The sequence below is a fragment of the Dryobates pubescens genome, chromosome 2, assembly GCF_014839835.1.
Source record: "Dryobates pubescens isolate bDryPub1 chromosome 2, bDryPub1.pri, whole genome shotgun sequence".
Classification (NCBI taxonomy): domain Eukaryota; kingdom Metazoa; phylum Chordata; class Aves; order Piciformes; family Picidae; genus Dryobates; species Dryobates pubescens.
Genome location: NC_071613.1, coordinates 1,073,933 through 1,090,779, shown reverse-complemented (window position 1 = coordinate 1,090,779; position 16,847 = coordinate 1,073,933). Strand labels below are relative to the sequence as shown.

The window sequence follows — 16,847 nt, the reverse complement described above, 5'->3', positions numbered from 1 at the left end:
CACAGGTGAAGAAGGGCTTGTGAGGAATAACTTCAGATGCACTCAGCTTTCATATGAAGGATGCATTTAGATGCTCCCCTGAGGATACTGTATCTTACCTGAGACTGAATTTGCGTTGACTACTTCAGTGCACATGACTGTAACAGTGTATTTTAACAGAAAACAAAGATTATATGTAAACAATAAAAAGCTTGCTAGACTGAATTAGACCTGTTATTAATTTAATACACAGAATAAGAATGCCAGTATTTGACTGTGTACATATTAATGCTACATTTATGTTAGTGTGTTACATAGGAAGGAATGCATACATTGAAAATAGTACTTTGGTAAGAAGTCTGAATTCAGCATTCATCGTGTTTGGAATCTGCTAATAGTTACTCAGGTTTATAACCTGCAATTAAAAAGTGCAGTATCAATGAAGAGCTCCCACCCCTGCCTCAAAGTGGCATGTAGGGGTCCACCAGGGTAGACCTGCCAAGGTAGCTGGGCTTACATGCTTGCCATGAGGCATTAGGAAGAGTTACAGAGGAGCTATGAGGCTTGCCTTTCTGGGAATTTGCTCCTTCTTCCCTGGTAAAAGGTGACCATAATAGGAACCAGTGGGGAAAAAACAAAACCAAACCCATAAAAGCAGTCACAATGCAGGATCAGTGTGGAGGCAATGCAGACACTGTCTGCAGTTGGAGCTCCAGGCATGGGCACAGAGGGGTCTGGCCAAAACTTCCAGTCCTGGGGTCTGTAAAAGTGCAGAATCAGACTGCATGGTCAAGGCCTGTGTGTAATGTGTTATTAAAAGTTAATGTTTTTATTTCTGTGAAAAGTAAGAATAGCAAGAATGAGCCCTGCTTCAAGAAAACTGTGGGAAAGCACTGGTAAAGCAGCTTATTTTTGTTTCAAGTCTCTAAGGGTTTTACAATCAGCTAAGTTAATCCTATGAAAAATACCTTAGTGGCAAGACTGAGTTTTGAGAAGAAGTCATAATGCTTATATTTAAGGGATATTTATGAGCATCTCTTCAGCTCCAATGGTTTTGTTTCTATGCTTTGTACTGAGGAAATAACGTGAGCTACCCGAATGCTTGCATTTCAGATCTGTCTCAGCTTAGTTCGGCTCCTGCGTTACTTGGCTCACTCTCCCCTCGGCTCCGTCACGTTGCTGGATTTTCGCCCTCGGCAGTTTGTGATTGTGGATGGGGAACTGAAGGTGACAGATCTGGATGATGCCAGCATTGAGGAGAGCTCTTGCACCAGTAACAGTGACTGCTTCATGGAATTCCCTGCGAGGAACTTCACCCTACCCTGTTCGGTTGAGGGACGGTGTCAGAGCATGAATGAAAAGAGGAATCTCTACAATGCCTACAGGTGTGTGATGGGATAAGGGGAAGGAGAATTGCAAGTGGGCAGAAAGTCTCGAGCATCCTTTAGAGTTATTCACATCATATTGTCTCAGAAACATTTCTTAAGAGTAAGTGAAGCCATGAGTGATTGTTTTTTTGTGACAATACGTGGCATTTGTAACTTTGGAGATGTTTTGCATACTTTGCAAGTGATTCACCGCTTGATCTAATTGTGTGCTGACAGAAAGAAAGATTTTCACAGGAGTGAAACAGAGGTGCCCATGGAGATGGGGGCCCTTAAGCTCTGGGGTGAGATGATTCAGGTGGCTCCTCAGTGTGAGTTAAGAGGGGTTGTCACATGTTTTCCACCACTAGCTGGGCAAAGGCCTGGCTTCAGATTTAGAGCTGAGTTAGAGCTCAGCTCTTGTCCTGTGCTCTGGCTCAATGCTCCCTGACCCACCAGAGCTTGCCATTGTAGGGTTCTAACAGGCTGCTGTGCAGCCATGAGGCCATTGAGACCCTCAGTTAATGATGATCTGGGGTATAATCCCAAACCTTTAAAGGAAGGGGTGCTCCTAGCCACTAATCTGCTTGGGTGAGTGCTGGGTGACTTGCTGCTGGTGCTGCTCCTGCTCCATGGCAGTGCTGTGCCTGCGACAGGGCATGAGTCTCTCCTGACTATTAGGCCACACTGAAGAAAGTGTTCAGACAGTGTGTCCATCTTCCAAATTGGATTTTAAAGATTTCTCAGAATTCACAGCAGAGTTCTTCTGGGTAATGCTTTTGTGTTTGTAGTCTGGGCTCTCCCCCGTCGGCCTTTGCTCCCCTTGGAGCTACGCAGGATAGTAGAGGAGCTGTATTGCTGCTCTTCAGGGAGCTGGTAGCTGATGCTCAGTGCCATGCTCCTCCTGCTGCCACCACTTCAGCTGACAGGCATTGCTGGGGCAGGCAGCTGCCTTATCTGATCCAGGTAGGAGGATGGAGGGTCTCAAAGCAATGCCATAACAGTGTGTTCATTTCTTGGACTTCCCTTTCAAGTATCATGCCATTCACTGACTGCCAGACCACTGTGAGGAGAGGCTTCTCCGAAGAGAGTCTCTGCTCTGGTCCCAGGATGCTCACCAGCGTGCATGTTGCATTAGCTGACCTCACTGAAACGGGCTGCACCACATGACAAACATCTGCAGTTCTGCAGCACAGCTTTCAGTATGTCCTGCAGAATTCTCCATTTCCATTTGCTTGACTTAAAGATCTTGCTTAGCTTGCTGGCTTTTGGTCGAGATTGTTTCACTAGTTTGGATGAGAAACCTTTAATAGACACCCATCCATCTTGATTGTAAGTGGGGATGTGTTTGTGGTGTGGTGGGCTTGTGGCGGGTTGCTGGTCTGGCTGAAGGAAGCACTCTCTCTCTATTACAGCTCTTAGCATTGCCTGTGAGCCATGCACCAATGAGTAATGCTCACACAGTGCCCCAGTGTTTGCAGCCCCTGCTTTTGCTTGATTGGATAGAGACAGTGGCATGTTGTTCAGCAGCGGATTCGTGTTCTAGTAGGCTGCTACCACCCATCCTACGGCGCGATCGACAAACTGTGCACTTGTCTTGAAAGCCTAAATCCTCACTTCATTAGGGGTAGGCCACTAAATCTCAGATTTTTATGAATGCCCTCGTTGCTGTAGGATTAGAGATTGCCCTCAGTAAAGGTTGCTGGTGCCATTAGGTTGAAGTCAAAGGCGACCATATGTCAAACAATGAAGAAACCCCTTGTAGCTGTAAAATATGGCATGCCCTAGCCTTGAAGCATAACTAGCCTATCTAGCTGGTTTCTTTATGAGGTAAATAATTAAAGGAGAGAAAACATTTTGGAAACTATGCAAGAACTGGTCCAGCTTGGCTCTCACAGGGTTACCTGCTGACACAAATCTGTCTCTATGGGTTTTCCTACAGATGTTTGAAGGGATAATTTCCAAAGCACTGGACAGCTTTAAAAGTAAGGATGATTAATATTTTGAACTAGTAACCAGTGTCAGAGATGAATTCTCCATTACTGACAGTTTTAAATTAGGATCAGATAGTTCTCAAAAAGGAAAAAAGACAGGGAAAGAAGGCTGTAGGAACGAATGTTAGAGGATCTGACCATTCATGTTGTGCAGATCACAAGGGACTACATTGGCTCTGGGTCCCTGAATACAAATGTTCCTGCAATTAAGTTGTTTAGGCACCAGTGTCTTTACATGTCACAAATTTCTTATGTGGGTGTTTGCATTAGAACAAGTCATATATCTCTATACCCATGGAAAAACAGCAGCCTCTGTGACTTGCATCCATCCAGCACAGAGTAAATGACACCTACTGAAGTTTTGTGAAGAACTATTAAACATCAGTTGGAGCTTGCTTTATGGAAAATCTCTAAGCAAAATCAAGTGAAGTAAAATCTACCAGGCAACTTATTCATTGCAAATGTTCTGCTGCTCTTTAGATTTCTGTATGTACTTACATGGGTGTTTCACACTTATCACTAGAGGAAAACCTGCCTGGAGATAAACCCAGTTGGGAAAATCATAAGTATTATTTTTGAAAGGGATGAAAAAGGCAGTTGCAATCTCAGGGCAATGTTCATCGTGCAAGTAGAATCTGTCTGCTCAATAATACCTATGTCTATGGTCAATTTTTACTATCAGTAAATCTGTTTTTGACTTTGTTCTTGTCTAGGAGATCTGCTGTGCTGTCTAAGCCTTTTGAGATGAGTTCCTGGAGGTTTCTGTTTGACAGTGTGGTTCCTGTAGATGAAACAACATTTGTTGTGCTCTGTGGGTTATATGCAATGCAGGGTACTTTCCTAATTGTGTTCCTGTTCTACTCCTTACCTAATACTTATGTCTGATAGTTCTGTTTACATTGTCAGATCCTGAACTGTCCATTTCCGTCGTAGGTTACTATGACACTGAGTTTGCAATAGGTGGTAACGTTGGCAGAGTCATAGACATTTAAAGGAACAATGTGAAAATGAATGGTACTCCAAGGGAGGGTAAAGGCATATTGGGTTGTATTTTTGTAATTAAAAATGTTAAAGTGGAGAAGGTACATCCACCAGTGACCATCTACCTGGATGCATCTTCAATTCAGACACATGAGAACAGCGAAGACATTCTGAGTTGCAGTGGCATTAAAACAAGAGAGGACAGCTTTCCCTTGGCAATTAATTTGAAAGTCTAAGAAAAGTGTAGAGAAGAAAGTAGTAGTCAGTTATTTGACATGAGCAGATACTGCATTTGTGCACTTTAGAGTCTGAAAAAAACCCCACAGAGTTGGTGGCATCCTTTTAGTTTTTAAAGTATAGACAGCTTTGCAAATAATCACAATCCATGGAGCTTAACAGCAAATTTCTGTGTTAATGGAACACTTACATGTAGTTACAAGGCAGCCTTGTGTGTAACAGTGTGGGCTAGGTATGCCAGACAGCTATATGAATAGTCTCAGCTATGTATTTATTTGACTGTAGAATATGGTTATATTTCCTGACTAGGTCAGTGACTTATTAGCAATAGGAATTTTACTCCTGATGTTGTTCAATAGTTACCAAACTCTTTTTGCAGTTTTTCAATGTGGGTTACTTTTCTGTTGCAGGTTTTTTTTTACATATCTTCTTCCACACAGTGCTCCATCTTCACTGAGACCCTTACTGGATAAGATAGTCAATGCAACAGGTAATCACAATAAACATGTTAATGCCAAGTAATTGCCTTCTTAATTGTAACTATCGTGCTTTGGATAGGAAGGATGCTGCTTTTTATGTTCCCTGCAATAGAACCAGATTGGTTTTCTATCCAAGAGAGAGTTTTCCCAATACAGAGAAGGGAAGAAAGGTACCATATACCTGAGATTTTACCTAGGCTTCACAGAGGCATTTCATAGAATCACAGAATGGCAGGGGTTGGAAGGGACCTCTGAAGATTGAATCCAATGCCCCTGCCAAAGCAGGATCACCTAGGGCAGGTCACACAGGAGCACATCCAGATGGGTCTTGAAAATCTCTAGAGAGGAGACTCCACAGCCTTTCTGGGCAGCCTGTTCCAGTGCTCTGTCACCCTTAGAAGTAAAGAAGTCTTTCCTCATGTTGAAGCGGAACTTCCTGTGTTCCTGTTTGTATCCATTGCCCTTTGGTCTATTACAGGACACCACTGAAAAGAGACTAGCACCTTCTTGATTACTTCTGACACCTCAGCACTGGGGTGAACTGCATCAGATTTCAATTCCTTGTAGGTTTTGGAGGAACTCTCTCTGGCAAGGGGAATTTTAATGGTCAGACTAAGACACTTCCAATGCCAAGGGTAGCAGGAGTGCTTTTGTACTCAAGAAGCCAGAGACTAGTAACATTAGCATTGTTTTTAACTAATTACCAAAGTAGTGCCTTTGGGACAAGTGTAGTCGTATGTAAATCTGATATGAGGGGTTTTGGTGCATTATCCTAGGGGTTTCTTTTGTATCTGAAAGGGAAGTTAATGATGCTGAATCACAAGCAAAGCCTTTGGAATTCCCTATATTGGCTAAAGTTAGTTCCCTGTGGGGAGCTCACTGCCATGTTTTCTGCCTGCAGGCCTGGGGTTCCCAGCTAGATGAGGCAGACTTTGACATGGGTCATGTCATGACTTTGACGTGGGTCATGGCAGATCTGAAACTGAGGTCATAGGAACTTCTGGACTTCATGTCCCCAGTACAATGTCACCATAGAGCAAAGCACCATTTGGCTTTGCTGTCTAGGGCTTTATTTGAACACAGCCTTGTTTGTCTTGTGCAGGTTGCTCCTCATCTAACTCATTGTTTTCTTGTGCATTTAAAGGAGAACTTCACTGGGGAATAGATGAGACAGCTGCTCAGCTAGAGAGAGTTTTGAATCTGTATAAGAGTGGAGAGTACCTACAGAACACGACCTGGATGCCAAAAGCTGGTAAAGAGGTCTTTCTTGAAACTTAAAATTGGAGATTTTGTCTTTATTTTAGAGTTTGAAAGGGCAGATGTGCAGAAAACGAGGCTCAGTGGCCCTTGAAATCGTGCACATGATAATCTGTTGTCTATTTGCTTCCTGGATGCCTTCTGAAGCCTTGTTCACTGAATGGCATAGGTGGATGTGGATAGATGTGAGCAAGATGTATTGGGGATAAGTAAATCCACAGCAGGTTTGTGGAAAATGTGTTTCATCACATCCCCACACTTCTCTGCTGTTGAGCTTCAGAACCTGGTCAAATATGAATTGAGGGGAATTTAACCAAGATACCTTACCTCTGTGGAATTCCTGAGACTTGGGGGAATTTCATGCAGTGTAGGCACTTACAGATTGAAAGATTAACATTTTTGCTTGCTTTGTAAGAGAAAATGTGTCCCTCAGCTTCTGCTAGCAGTAGAGTTTAAAAAAAAAAAGAAAGGATGGAAATTAAGTTGCATAATAGAATAGAACTGAACTAACCAGGTTGGAAAAGACCTTTGAGATTGAGTCCAACCTATCACCCAATACCATCTAATCAACTAAACCATGGCACCAAGTGCCTCATCCAGGCTCTTCATTAACACCTCCAGTGATGGTGACTCCACCACCTCCCTGGGCAGCACGGTCCAGTGGCAATCTCTGTCTGTGAAGAACTTCCTAACCTCCAGCCTAAACCTCCCCTGATGCAGCTTGAGACTGTCTTCTTGTTCTGGTGCTGGTTGCCTGGGAGAAGAGACCAACCCCCACCTGGCTACAAACCCCCCTTCAGGTAGTTGTAGAGGGCAATGAGGTCTCCCCTGAGCCTCCTCCAGTATCGTTTTCATAAAATCTGTGCAGCACCACAGGTGTGCCAGATGCTATTCAAGCAGTGATGATACAAAGGGATGGATATTCTCCCTGGAAGGATAGCTTGTGGGGTTGCACACGTCAGAGAAGATTATGTGTGATGGGAGTGGCTGTTAAGTTTAACAGCTGAAAAAGCTGTTTTGCAAATTGTTTTTGTGTATATACAGTACATGTGTCAAACTGTCAATGTAATTGACTGCAAGTTGATAGGAAAATGATGGCTTTGCTCAGTAAAGAGGGAAAGACGTGTTCTAAATGAAGAGGAATGTTGGCACAGGCGCTTTGAAAGGTTCAGTGCAGCGCTTGCTCTGTGGAGACGACATGGGAGCCAAATTCCTTCCCGTCATAGTGCTGTTAACCTCAAAGGGCCCTGACACCAGGGATGAATTTGACCCACTTATCAGAATAATTCAATATTTATTTTGTTGTAGAATTGGCAGGAAAATTGTTGCAGGTGTTCATTTAACTTTCTAATTTTCAGCTTTTGCTCCCAATCTGTGCTGAGTGATGCCTGTCAACGCAGCAGAATTATTTTCAGCAGTACAATCGATAGGACAAACGTCCTTTGTTGAAGAAGTGCCAGGAGGTCTGAAACTTTCCTGTGGTGCTGGTTGATTCCAGATTTGGCTCCAAGATGAAGTTTTGAATTTTAGGTGGTTGTCATGTTTGTAAAGAATCTCAGGGAGGGAAGCTCAGAAGAGCAATACTAAATGTAACAGCCCAGGTTTCTACTAATATGGAGCTGAGCTCCAGGTGTATTTGGCTACTGTAATAGTTACATGTTTTTGTGTTAGTTTAATTCTGTAGAGTCCTGGATAATATAATGCAGCATCCACTACCCATGTGCATGGTTAGTAACACCCTTATGTGCCTTTTTGATTTGTAGGACGCCACTCAGAGTCAGGCACTTAACAGCATGTGCAAAGATGTTGAAAATCTGTAGGTAGATCCTTTGTGAAGCATGGTTGGCAGTCTCCAGTGAGGACTATGAGTGCAATATTGAATTCTTTGATAAGAGAATGACCTCAACCAATGTCAAGCATGAGGAACTGCATATCTTAGTGGAAATTACACTTAGATGAGATGTGTTTTCTGACTTAGCTGCCATCCCTTCAAGATGTGCAGGCCTGTTTCTTGTTTGTTCTAAGGCTGCTGTATTCAAATAGAAAAGGAGTTGTCATTTATTTCTGTTTTAAGTGTCTTTCATTGCCAGAAAAGTATGAAGAAGCCTCATTGTGTGGGTGAAAATCCTCCTGACTATCCATTCATATTACTTTCACTCCAAACATATGCCCTCCCCAACTGGAATTTGATTGGTAATACCATGGTGATATTAATTTCTAATGTTCTCAGTCCAGAGAGTATGGAATTAGAAACTGCTAATTAGAAATTACCCAGAGGTAACAGAATGAGAAATTCTTCTGTGGTACAGTGAAGTTGCAGGAGAAGGTGACAGTGGTGCTGAAAGGGACTGGTGTCCAAGTGTTCAACCTCTTCCAAGACATCCTCTCTGAGCTGATACCCTGACCTCTAAAACCAGGGCTAAACAGCTGAGCAGAGCATTTTGTATAACTCTTGGTGGGCAGTTAGAGCAGGAGATGGATGAGAAGGGACAGCTATGATACTTACCCAGACTGGCAGCCGAGGTCCTGCTTTAGCCCTTTTTGGGGACTTGGAAGACATTGTGTTACTCTCGGAAAGGAAAGAACAAACATTTTTCAGATTGCAGGGGTTTTATTAAACCTTTGCTGCCTTGCTCTGAAACAAAGTTCAAGGAGAGTGTTTTCCAGCCCAGTACAAGGTTAAGATATGGTTTGGTTCTCAGGCTTAGAGTTAATCAGAGTTAATCAGACCTTTGCATTCTTATGCTGTTGTGCCAAGACTGGGCAGGCAGAGGTTGGCATTGATTTTCCACCAGGTGTTGGAAATGTCACAATGTGACTGGCTTCCAGGGTTTTCACTCTCAAACAGTAGAAATTGCAGGAGTTAGTGATGCCAGTCTGCTCTGCCATCTAAAGGGTAGTGACAAAATAAGGCCTTACTGGTGTGTGATCTGTTTTGAGATCCTAAAAGCAGAACTGGAGAAAAATGAAAATTCAATGGTAGTTAGTCCAACCTATCCCCCAACACCATCTAATCAACTCAACCATGGCACCAAGTGCCTCATCCTAGTCACTTCTTAAACATCTCCAGTGATGGTGACTCCACCACCTCCCTGGGCAGCACATCCCAATGGCCAATCTCTCTTGCTGGGAAGAATGTCTTCCTAACCTCCAGCCTAAACATACCCTGGCACAGCTTGAGACTGTGTCCTCTTGTTCTGGTGCTGGTTGCCTGGGAGAAGAGACCAGCCCTCACCTGGCTACAACCTCCCTTCAGGTAGCTGTAGAGCGCAAGAAGGTCTCCCCTGAGCCTCCTCTTCTCCAGGCTAAGCAACCCCAGCTCCCTCAGCCTCTCCTCACAGGACTGTGCTCCAGACCCCTCCCCAGCTTTGTTGCCCTTCTCTGGACACCTTCAAGTCTCTCAATATCCTTCTTAAATGGAGGAGCCCAGAACTGGACACAGGACTCCAGGTGTGGCCTAACCAGTGCTGAGTACAGACGCAGAATGACTTCCCTCCTCCTGCTGGCCACACTGTTCCTGATGCAGGCCAGGATGCCATTGGCCTTCTTGGCCACCTGGGCACACTGCTGGCTCATGTTCAGCCTACTATCAACCACTGCCCCCAGGTCCCTTTCTGCCTGGCTGCTCTCCAGCCACTCTGACCCCAGCCTGTAGCTCTGCATGGGGTTGTTGTGGCCAATGTGTAGAACCTGGCACTTGGATGTGTTCAATCTCATGCCCTTAGACTCTGCCCATCTGTCCAGCCTGTCAAGGTCCCTCTGTAGAGCTCTTCTACCCTCTAACAGATCAACTCCTGCCCCCAGCTTGGTGTCATCTGCAAATCTACTGATGATGGACTCAATGCCCTCATCCAGATCATCAGTAAAGATACTGAACAGGCTGGGGCCCAGCACTGATCCCTGGGGCACACCACTGGTGCCTGGCTGCCAGCTGGCTGTGGCACCATTCACCACCACTCTCTGTGCTTGGCCCTCCAGCCAGTTCCTAATCCAGTGCAAAATGCTGCTGTCCAAGCCAGGGGCTGACAGCTTGGCCAGGAAAAAATTCAAGTACTGCAAGAATGTCTTTTTTTTTTCCCCTTGCACAGGGGGGGATGGGGGGGTGGAGCAGGGGGTGGAAAGAAACTACAGAAGGTTCAGGTAATGGTGCTTCAGGGCTTCTCTTAGGAATGAATGCTTTGCGTTTTCGATTGTCATGTACAGAGCATTGTAAATTTGTATTAAGAAAGGAGATATCCTGATCCAGGGCTGTAGTTAGAACATAAACTGCGAGGAAAGAGACTGTTATCTATCTGAACCCGTGTTTTTGAAAGGAAGACCTCCTCCTATGAATACCATGAAGTGAGAAAGGTGATACTGATAATCAGTAGGGAAGTGACATGAAGAAAGTTCTTGTCAACCCCAGTGTTCCCATGAATAAAGTTTAACAAGACTACAGTCATATTACAGAAGGTCTTGGATATTAAGCTTTCACTGGGCTTCAGTTGTAAAAGGTTTTATAGTGCTGTAAATTATATTAAGCTCTGGACTTTGCTTCAGTATCTTAGGAACAGAGCAGAGGTGTGCGAGACATTTGATAGCTATGTATGTGTTCTCTAATCATAAATCACACTACTGTTAAAGTTGATGTAGGAACATTACAGTGTTTAAAACAACACCACAAACAAATAACTTTTATGTCTCTTTGACTGTTGCTCTCTCTTGCTGGAATCCAGAAGAATGTGCATTAAAACAGGATTCATGTCTGTCTTCTGACACATGTTATCTAAAAATGATTAAATCATTCCATTCATTGTCCAGATTAAGAAGGCTGTTAAAAAATTTACTGATGTTAATTAATCAGTAAAGTTGTGCCCCAGTATCAACATTTTTATTGCTTCAAGCAAGTGATGCTGGTTTGTACCAACGGGGTGCCTGGCCCTTGAGCTAAGCTCTGGCCCTTCAGTTAATTCAGAGTTTACTCAGAATGCATCAAATCACCTAATGCTAGTAAATCAGATAGCTTTGTTATTCATTAAAGCTAATAGATGACCCATTATTAGTCCTGAGGGTGTGCAGGCCCACAGAAAGGCACAATTAGCTGCTGTTGTTAGTTAAAAGTACATTCTCAATGCTAAAAAGGCTGGGAGGTGGGAGGTAAAGCAAAGGCTCTGTGTTTTCCTTTGTCTTAAGACAACTTGGCAGGATTATGCTGCATGTAAACATTCACAGTGCAACACTGCTCTGAAAAAAATATTTTGCAGAGTCACTATAGCAACCTCCTTAGGAAACTGCAAATCCCCCCCAGAATCATTGAAGTCGAGTTGGGGGGCAGGGGTGTGTGTATTCATGCACAGCTCCATGTGAGAGAGATTCTGCAAGGTTGCTGCAATATTGAAGCTGTTTGTATATCCTATGGCAGGCTGCAGTGCCAGGGCCAAAAGTATGCTGCTGATGGCCTTGAAGGCTCAGTTGGGAGCACACTGCAGTCACAGTGTCACCGTACATTAGAGGTTGGAAGGGACCTCCAGAGATCATGCCAAGGGTGGCAAGAGAAATCCACCCCGGCCCTCTCCTCCTCCTCTGCTGCCCTTGCATATTAAGTATGAGGCCCTGCAGGCCGAGGGCAGTGGGGATGAGAGGGCTGAGGAGCAGCCATCCAGAGGGGAGATCAAGGCCAAGCGGTCCCCACCAGCTATAACGACCAGCTCCACAAAGAAAAAGAGAAGGGTTATAGTTGTTGGGGACTCTCTCCTGGGGGGTGCTGAGGGACCCATATGTCGTCCCGACCCATCCCACAGGGTGGTCTGCTCCCTACCCGGGGCGCGGGTAAGGGACATTGCAAGGGGAATCCCCAAGCTCATCAGTCCCTCTGACTATTACCCTCTGCTGGTAATACAGGCTGGGAGTGATGAGATCGACAGGAAGGGCACCAGGGCAATTAAGAAGGAGTTCAGGGCCCTTGGGCAATTGATTGATGGGGCAGGAGCTCAAGTGGTGTTCTGCTCAGTTCCCTCAGTGGCAGGGGAGGACACTGAGAGGAACAGAACCCACACCATCAACAATTGGCTCAGGGGATGCTGCCAGCGGAGGAACTTTGGCTTCTTTGATCATGGGGCAACTTTTACAGCACCTGACCTGCTGGGTCCTGATGGGGTGCAGTTATCTAGAAGGGGTAAGAGAGTCCTAGCGCTAGAGTTGGCAGGGCTCATTAGGAGGGCTTTAAACTAGGTCTGAAGGAGGTGGGTGAGGATATCGGTCCCTCTGCAGAGGAAAGAGTAGGGCACAAGGTAGGGTCAGTCGAGAGGTGGGGAGCCCAGCTGCAGTGCAGGTACACCAATGCAGGCAGCCTGGGCAATAAGCAAGAGGAGCTGGAGGTCCTGGTCCACCAGGGTGACTATGATATAGTTGCCATCTCAGAAACATGGTGGGACAACAGGCACGATTGGAGTGCTGCACTGGGGGGTTACAGGCTCTTTAGGAGGGACAGGTGAGGGAGAAGAGGAGGAGGGGTGGCCTTGTATGTTAGGGAGACACTTTCTGCCACAGAACCTGAGGTGGAAGATGAGGGAACTGAGAGCCTGTGGGTTAGAATCAGAGGGCAGCCCAACAAATCTGACGTCCTGGTTGGAGTCTGTTATAGATCACCCAACCAGGATGAGGAGGCTGACGAATGATTCTACAAACAACTGGAGGCTGTCTCAAGATCATCAGATCTTGTCCTTGTGGGCGACTTCAACCTGCCAGATATATGCTGGGAACTTAATTCAGCAGAGAGGAGACAGTCCAGAAGATTCCTGGAGTGAATAGAGGACAGCTTCCTGACACAGCTGTTAAGCGAGCCTACCAGGGGACAGGCTCTTCTTGACTTGCTACTCTCCAATAGGGAAGGGCTGGTGGGAGATGTGACCGTGGGAGGCTGCCTAGGGTGCAGTGACCACGAGATAGTGAAGTTTTCAATCTGCAGGGAGATAGGGAGGAGCACCAACAGAACCTTCACCTTGGACTGCAGGAGGGCAAACTTCAGCCTCTTTAAGAAACTTATTTGCAAAGTTCCCTGGGTACCAACCCTCATGAACCGAGGGGTCCAGGAGGGTTGGAGCTGCTTCAAACAGGAGCTCTTGAAGGCACAGGAACTGGCAGTGCCCATGTGCCGAAAGATGAGCCCAGGGGAAGGCTCTGGGCCTGGATGAGCAAGCAGCTCCTGGAGGATTGAAGGGGAAAAAAGAGGCTGTGTCACCTTTGGAAGGAGGGGAAGGCTTCTCCAGGTGTGTTCAAGGAAGTGGTTAGATTATGTAGGAATAAAATCAGAGAGGCAAAGGCCCAGTTGGAACTGAAGCTGAACACCTCTGTGAGAGACAACAAAAAGCATTGTTACAAAGACATTAACACTAAAAAGAAGGGCAAGAAGAACCTGCACTCCTTACTGGACCTGGAGGGGAACACGGTGACTGATGACGAGGAAAAGGCTGAGGTCCTGAACACCTTCTTTGCCTCAATGTTTAACAGCAAGGCAGGAGTTCAGGACGAGTGGCCTCCTGAGCTGGGTAATAGGGTCGGGGAGCAGTGTAATGCCCTGGAAATCCATGAGGAATTAATTTGGGACCTGCTGAGCCACTTGGACACCCACAAGTCCATGGGACCGGATGGGATCCATCCCAGGGTGCTGAGAGAGCTGGCAGATGAGCTGCCAAGCCACTCTCCATCATTCTCCTCCAGTCCTGGCTCACTGGAGAGGTCCCAGATGACTGGAAACTGGCCAATGTGGTCTCTATCCACAAGAAGGGTCGGATGGAGGAACCTGGAAACTCCAGGCCAGTCAGCCTGACCTCAGTGCCAGGGAAAGTGATGGAGCAGATTATCCTGGGGGCAATAACTGCACCTGAAGGATGGCCAAGGGCTCAGGTCCAGCCAACATGGATTTAGGAAGGGCAGGTCCTGCCTCTCCAACCTGATCTCCTTCTATGATCAGGTGACCCATCTGGTGGACGCGGGGAGGCCTGTGGATGTGGTCTACCTGGACTTCAGCAAGGCCTTTGACACCGTCCCCCACAGCAAACTGCTGTCTAAGCTGTCAGCTCGTGGCTTGGACAGCAGCACTCTGTGCTGGGTTAGGAACTGGCTGGAGGCTGAGCCCAGAGAGTGGTGGTGAATGGTGCCACAGCCAGCTGGCAGCCAGGCACTAGTGGTGTGCCCCAGGGATCAGTGCTGGGCCCCATCCTCTCTAACATCTTCACTGATGATGATCTGGATGAGGGCATTGAGTCAGTCATCAGCAAGTTTGCAGATGACACCAAGTTAGGAGCAGATGTTGGTCAGTTAGAGGGTAGAAAGGCTCTGCAGAGGGACCTTGACAGGCTGGACAGATGGGCAGAGTCTAAGGGCATCAGATTGAACACATCCAAGTGCCAGGTTCTGCACATTGCCCACAACCACCCCATGCAGAGCTACAGGCTGGGGTCAGAGTGGCTGGAGAGCAGCCAGGCAGAAAGGGACCTGGGGGCAGTGGTTGATAGTAGGCTGAACATGAGCCAGCAGTGTGCCCAGGTGGCCAAGAAGGCCAATGGCATCCTGGCCTGCATCAGGAATAGTGTGGCCAGCAGGAGCAGGGAGGTCATTGTGCCCCTGTACTCTGCATTGGTTAGGCCACACCTTGAGTCCTGTGTCCAGTTCTGGGCACCTCAGTTTAGGAAGGCCATTGAGACACTTGAATGTGTCCAGAGAAGGGCAACAAGGCTGGGGAGAGGCCTTGAGCACAGCCCTGTGAGGAGAGGCTGAGGTTGCTGGGGTTGCTTAGTCTGGAGAAGAGGAGGCTCATGGGTGACCTCGTTGCCCTCTACAACTACCTGAAAGGTGGTTATAACCAGGAAGGGGTTGGTCTCTTCTCCCAGGCAACCAGCACCAGAACAAGAGGACACAGTCTCAAGCTGCACCAGGGGAGGTTTAGACTCGAGGTGAGGAGAAAGTTCTTCACTGAGCGAGTCGTTCGTCATTGGAATGTGCTGCCCAGGGAGGTGGTGGAGTCACCGTCCCTGGAGGGGTTCAAGAGGGGATTGGACGTGGCACTTGGTGCCATGGTCTAGTCGTGAGGTCTGTTGGGACAGGTTGGACTTGATGATCCTTGAGGTCTCTTCCAACCTTAGTGATACTGTGATACTGTGATACTGCAGTCACCCAGCCCAACTGCCCTGCCAAAGCAGCATCACCCAGGGTAGTTCGCACAGGAATGCATCGAAGCAGGTTTTGAATGTGTCCAGAGAAGGAGACTCCACAACCTCTCTGGGCAGCCTCTGTCACCCTCTCTGTAAAGAAGTTTCTCCTCATGTTGAGGTGAAATCTTCTGTGTTCAAGCTCTTGTACCCATTGTTCCTTGTCTCATGTGCACCACCAGAAACTTGGCCCCCTCCACTTGATGCCCACCCCTCAGATATTTATAGATCCCCTCTCAGTCTTCTCAAGACTAAACAGCCCCAGGGCTCTCAGTCTCTCTTCACAGGGGAGATGCTCAAATCCCCTAATCATCCTTGTGGCTTTCCGCTGGATTCTCTCCAGCAGGTCTCTGTCTCTCTTGAACTGGGTAGCCCAAAACCAGACACAGTATTGCAGGTGTGGTCTCACCAGGGCAGAGCAGAGGGGTAGAAGAACCTCCCTAGCCCTGCTGGACACACTTTCTTGATGCACCCCAGGATACCATTGGCTCTCTTGGCCACAAGGGCACATTGCTGTCCCATGGAGAACTTGCTGTCCACTAGGACTCCAAGGTCTTCCTCTGTGGAGCTGCTCTCCAGCAGAGCAGTCCCTAACCTGTACTGGTGCCTGTTGTTATTCCTCCCCAGATGCAGGACCCTGCACTTGTCCTCATTGAACTTCATGAGGTTTGCCTGCACCCAGCTCTCAATCCTGTCCAGATCTCGTTGGATGGCTGAACAGCCTGTCAGGTGTCAGCCACCCCCCAGTTTTGTATCATCAGGAACTTGCTGAGGGTACTCTCACTGCCCTCATCCAGGTTGTTGATAAAGATACTGAACAAAACTGCACCTAGTACTGATCCCTGGGGAGCACCACTGGCTACAGGCCTCCAAATTGATTCTGTGCCACTGATGACAACCCTCTGAACTCTGTTGTTGAGCCAGTCCAGTCCTTGCAGCCCAGATTCCTGCTTTATCTGGCACTTGTGTGCCTAGCGTTTTCTTTCCCAGGGACATGAGTCCTGCCTGGTGGCCACCTGAGAAGGAAAGGTGCACAGGGCTGCAAGCACAGGCAGAAAGTTTTCCCCTATGCCCTGCTTTGCAGAGAGGGCTTTCACATCAGTGGTCAGACAATCCCAGTAGACAGGGGAATACAGGAGCAGGTTGCTTTGGACCCATATGGTACTGGAAATACGGTGGGGCTGTATAGCTGTATTGTGACCTGTTAGCTGTTGCTCACAGGTATCTCCATCACTGTGCAGAGCACAAACCTTGTTCACTGAGCAACATGTTCTAATATTGCTAAATTTCTCCATGTCCAACTTGGCAGAGTACAGCAAAATGCTTTCTGCTTATGGGCTGGGTCCTCAGCTCCTTTCAAGAACTTTA

General features: G+C 46.9%; 1 protein-coding gene across 1 annotated transcript in view; it reads left to right on the top strand.

Moving 5' to 3' along the window:
• The window catches only part of PKDCC (protein kinase domain containing, cytoplasmic), a 45,587-nt gene that overhangs the window by 18,726 nt on the left and 10,014 nt on the right, over nucleotides 1–16,847 (top strand). Inside the window, exons 3-5 of the mRNA XM_054169133.1 lie at nucleotides 1,093–1,364; nucleotides 4,966–5,045; nucleotides 6,179–6,286. Of these exons, the coding sequence (XP_054025108.1) occupies nucleotides 1,093–1,364; nucleotides 4,966–5,045; nucleotides 6,179–6,286 (460 nt within the window). The remainder of the gene's footprint in view (nucleotides 1–1,092; nucleotides 1,365–4,965; nucleotides 5,046–6,178; nucleotides 6,287–16,847) is intronic.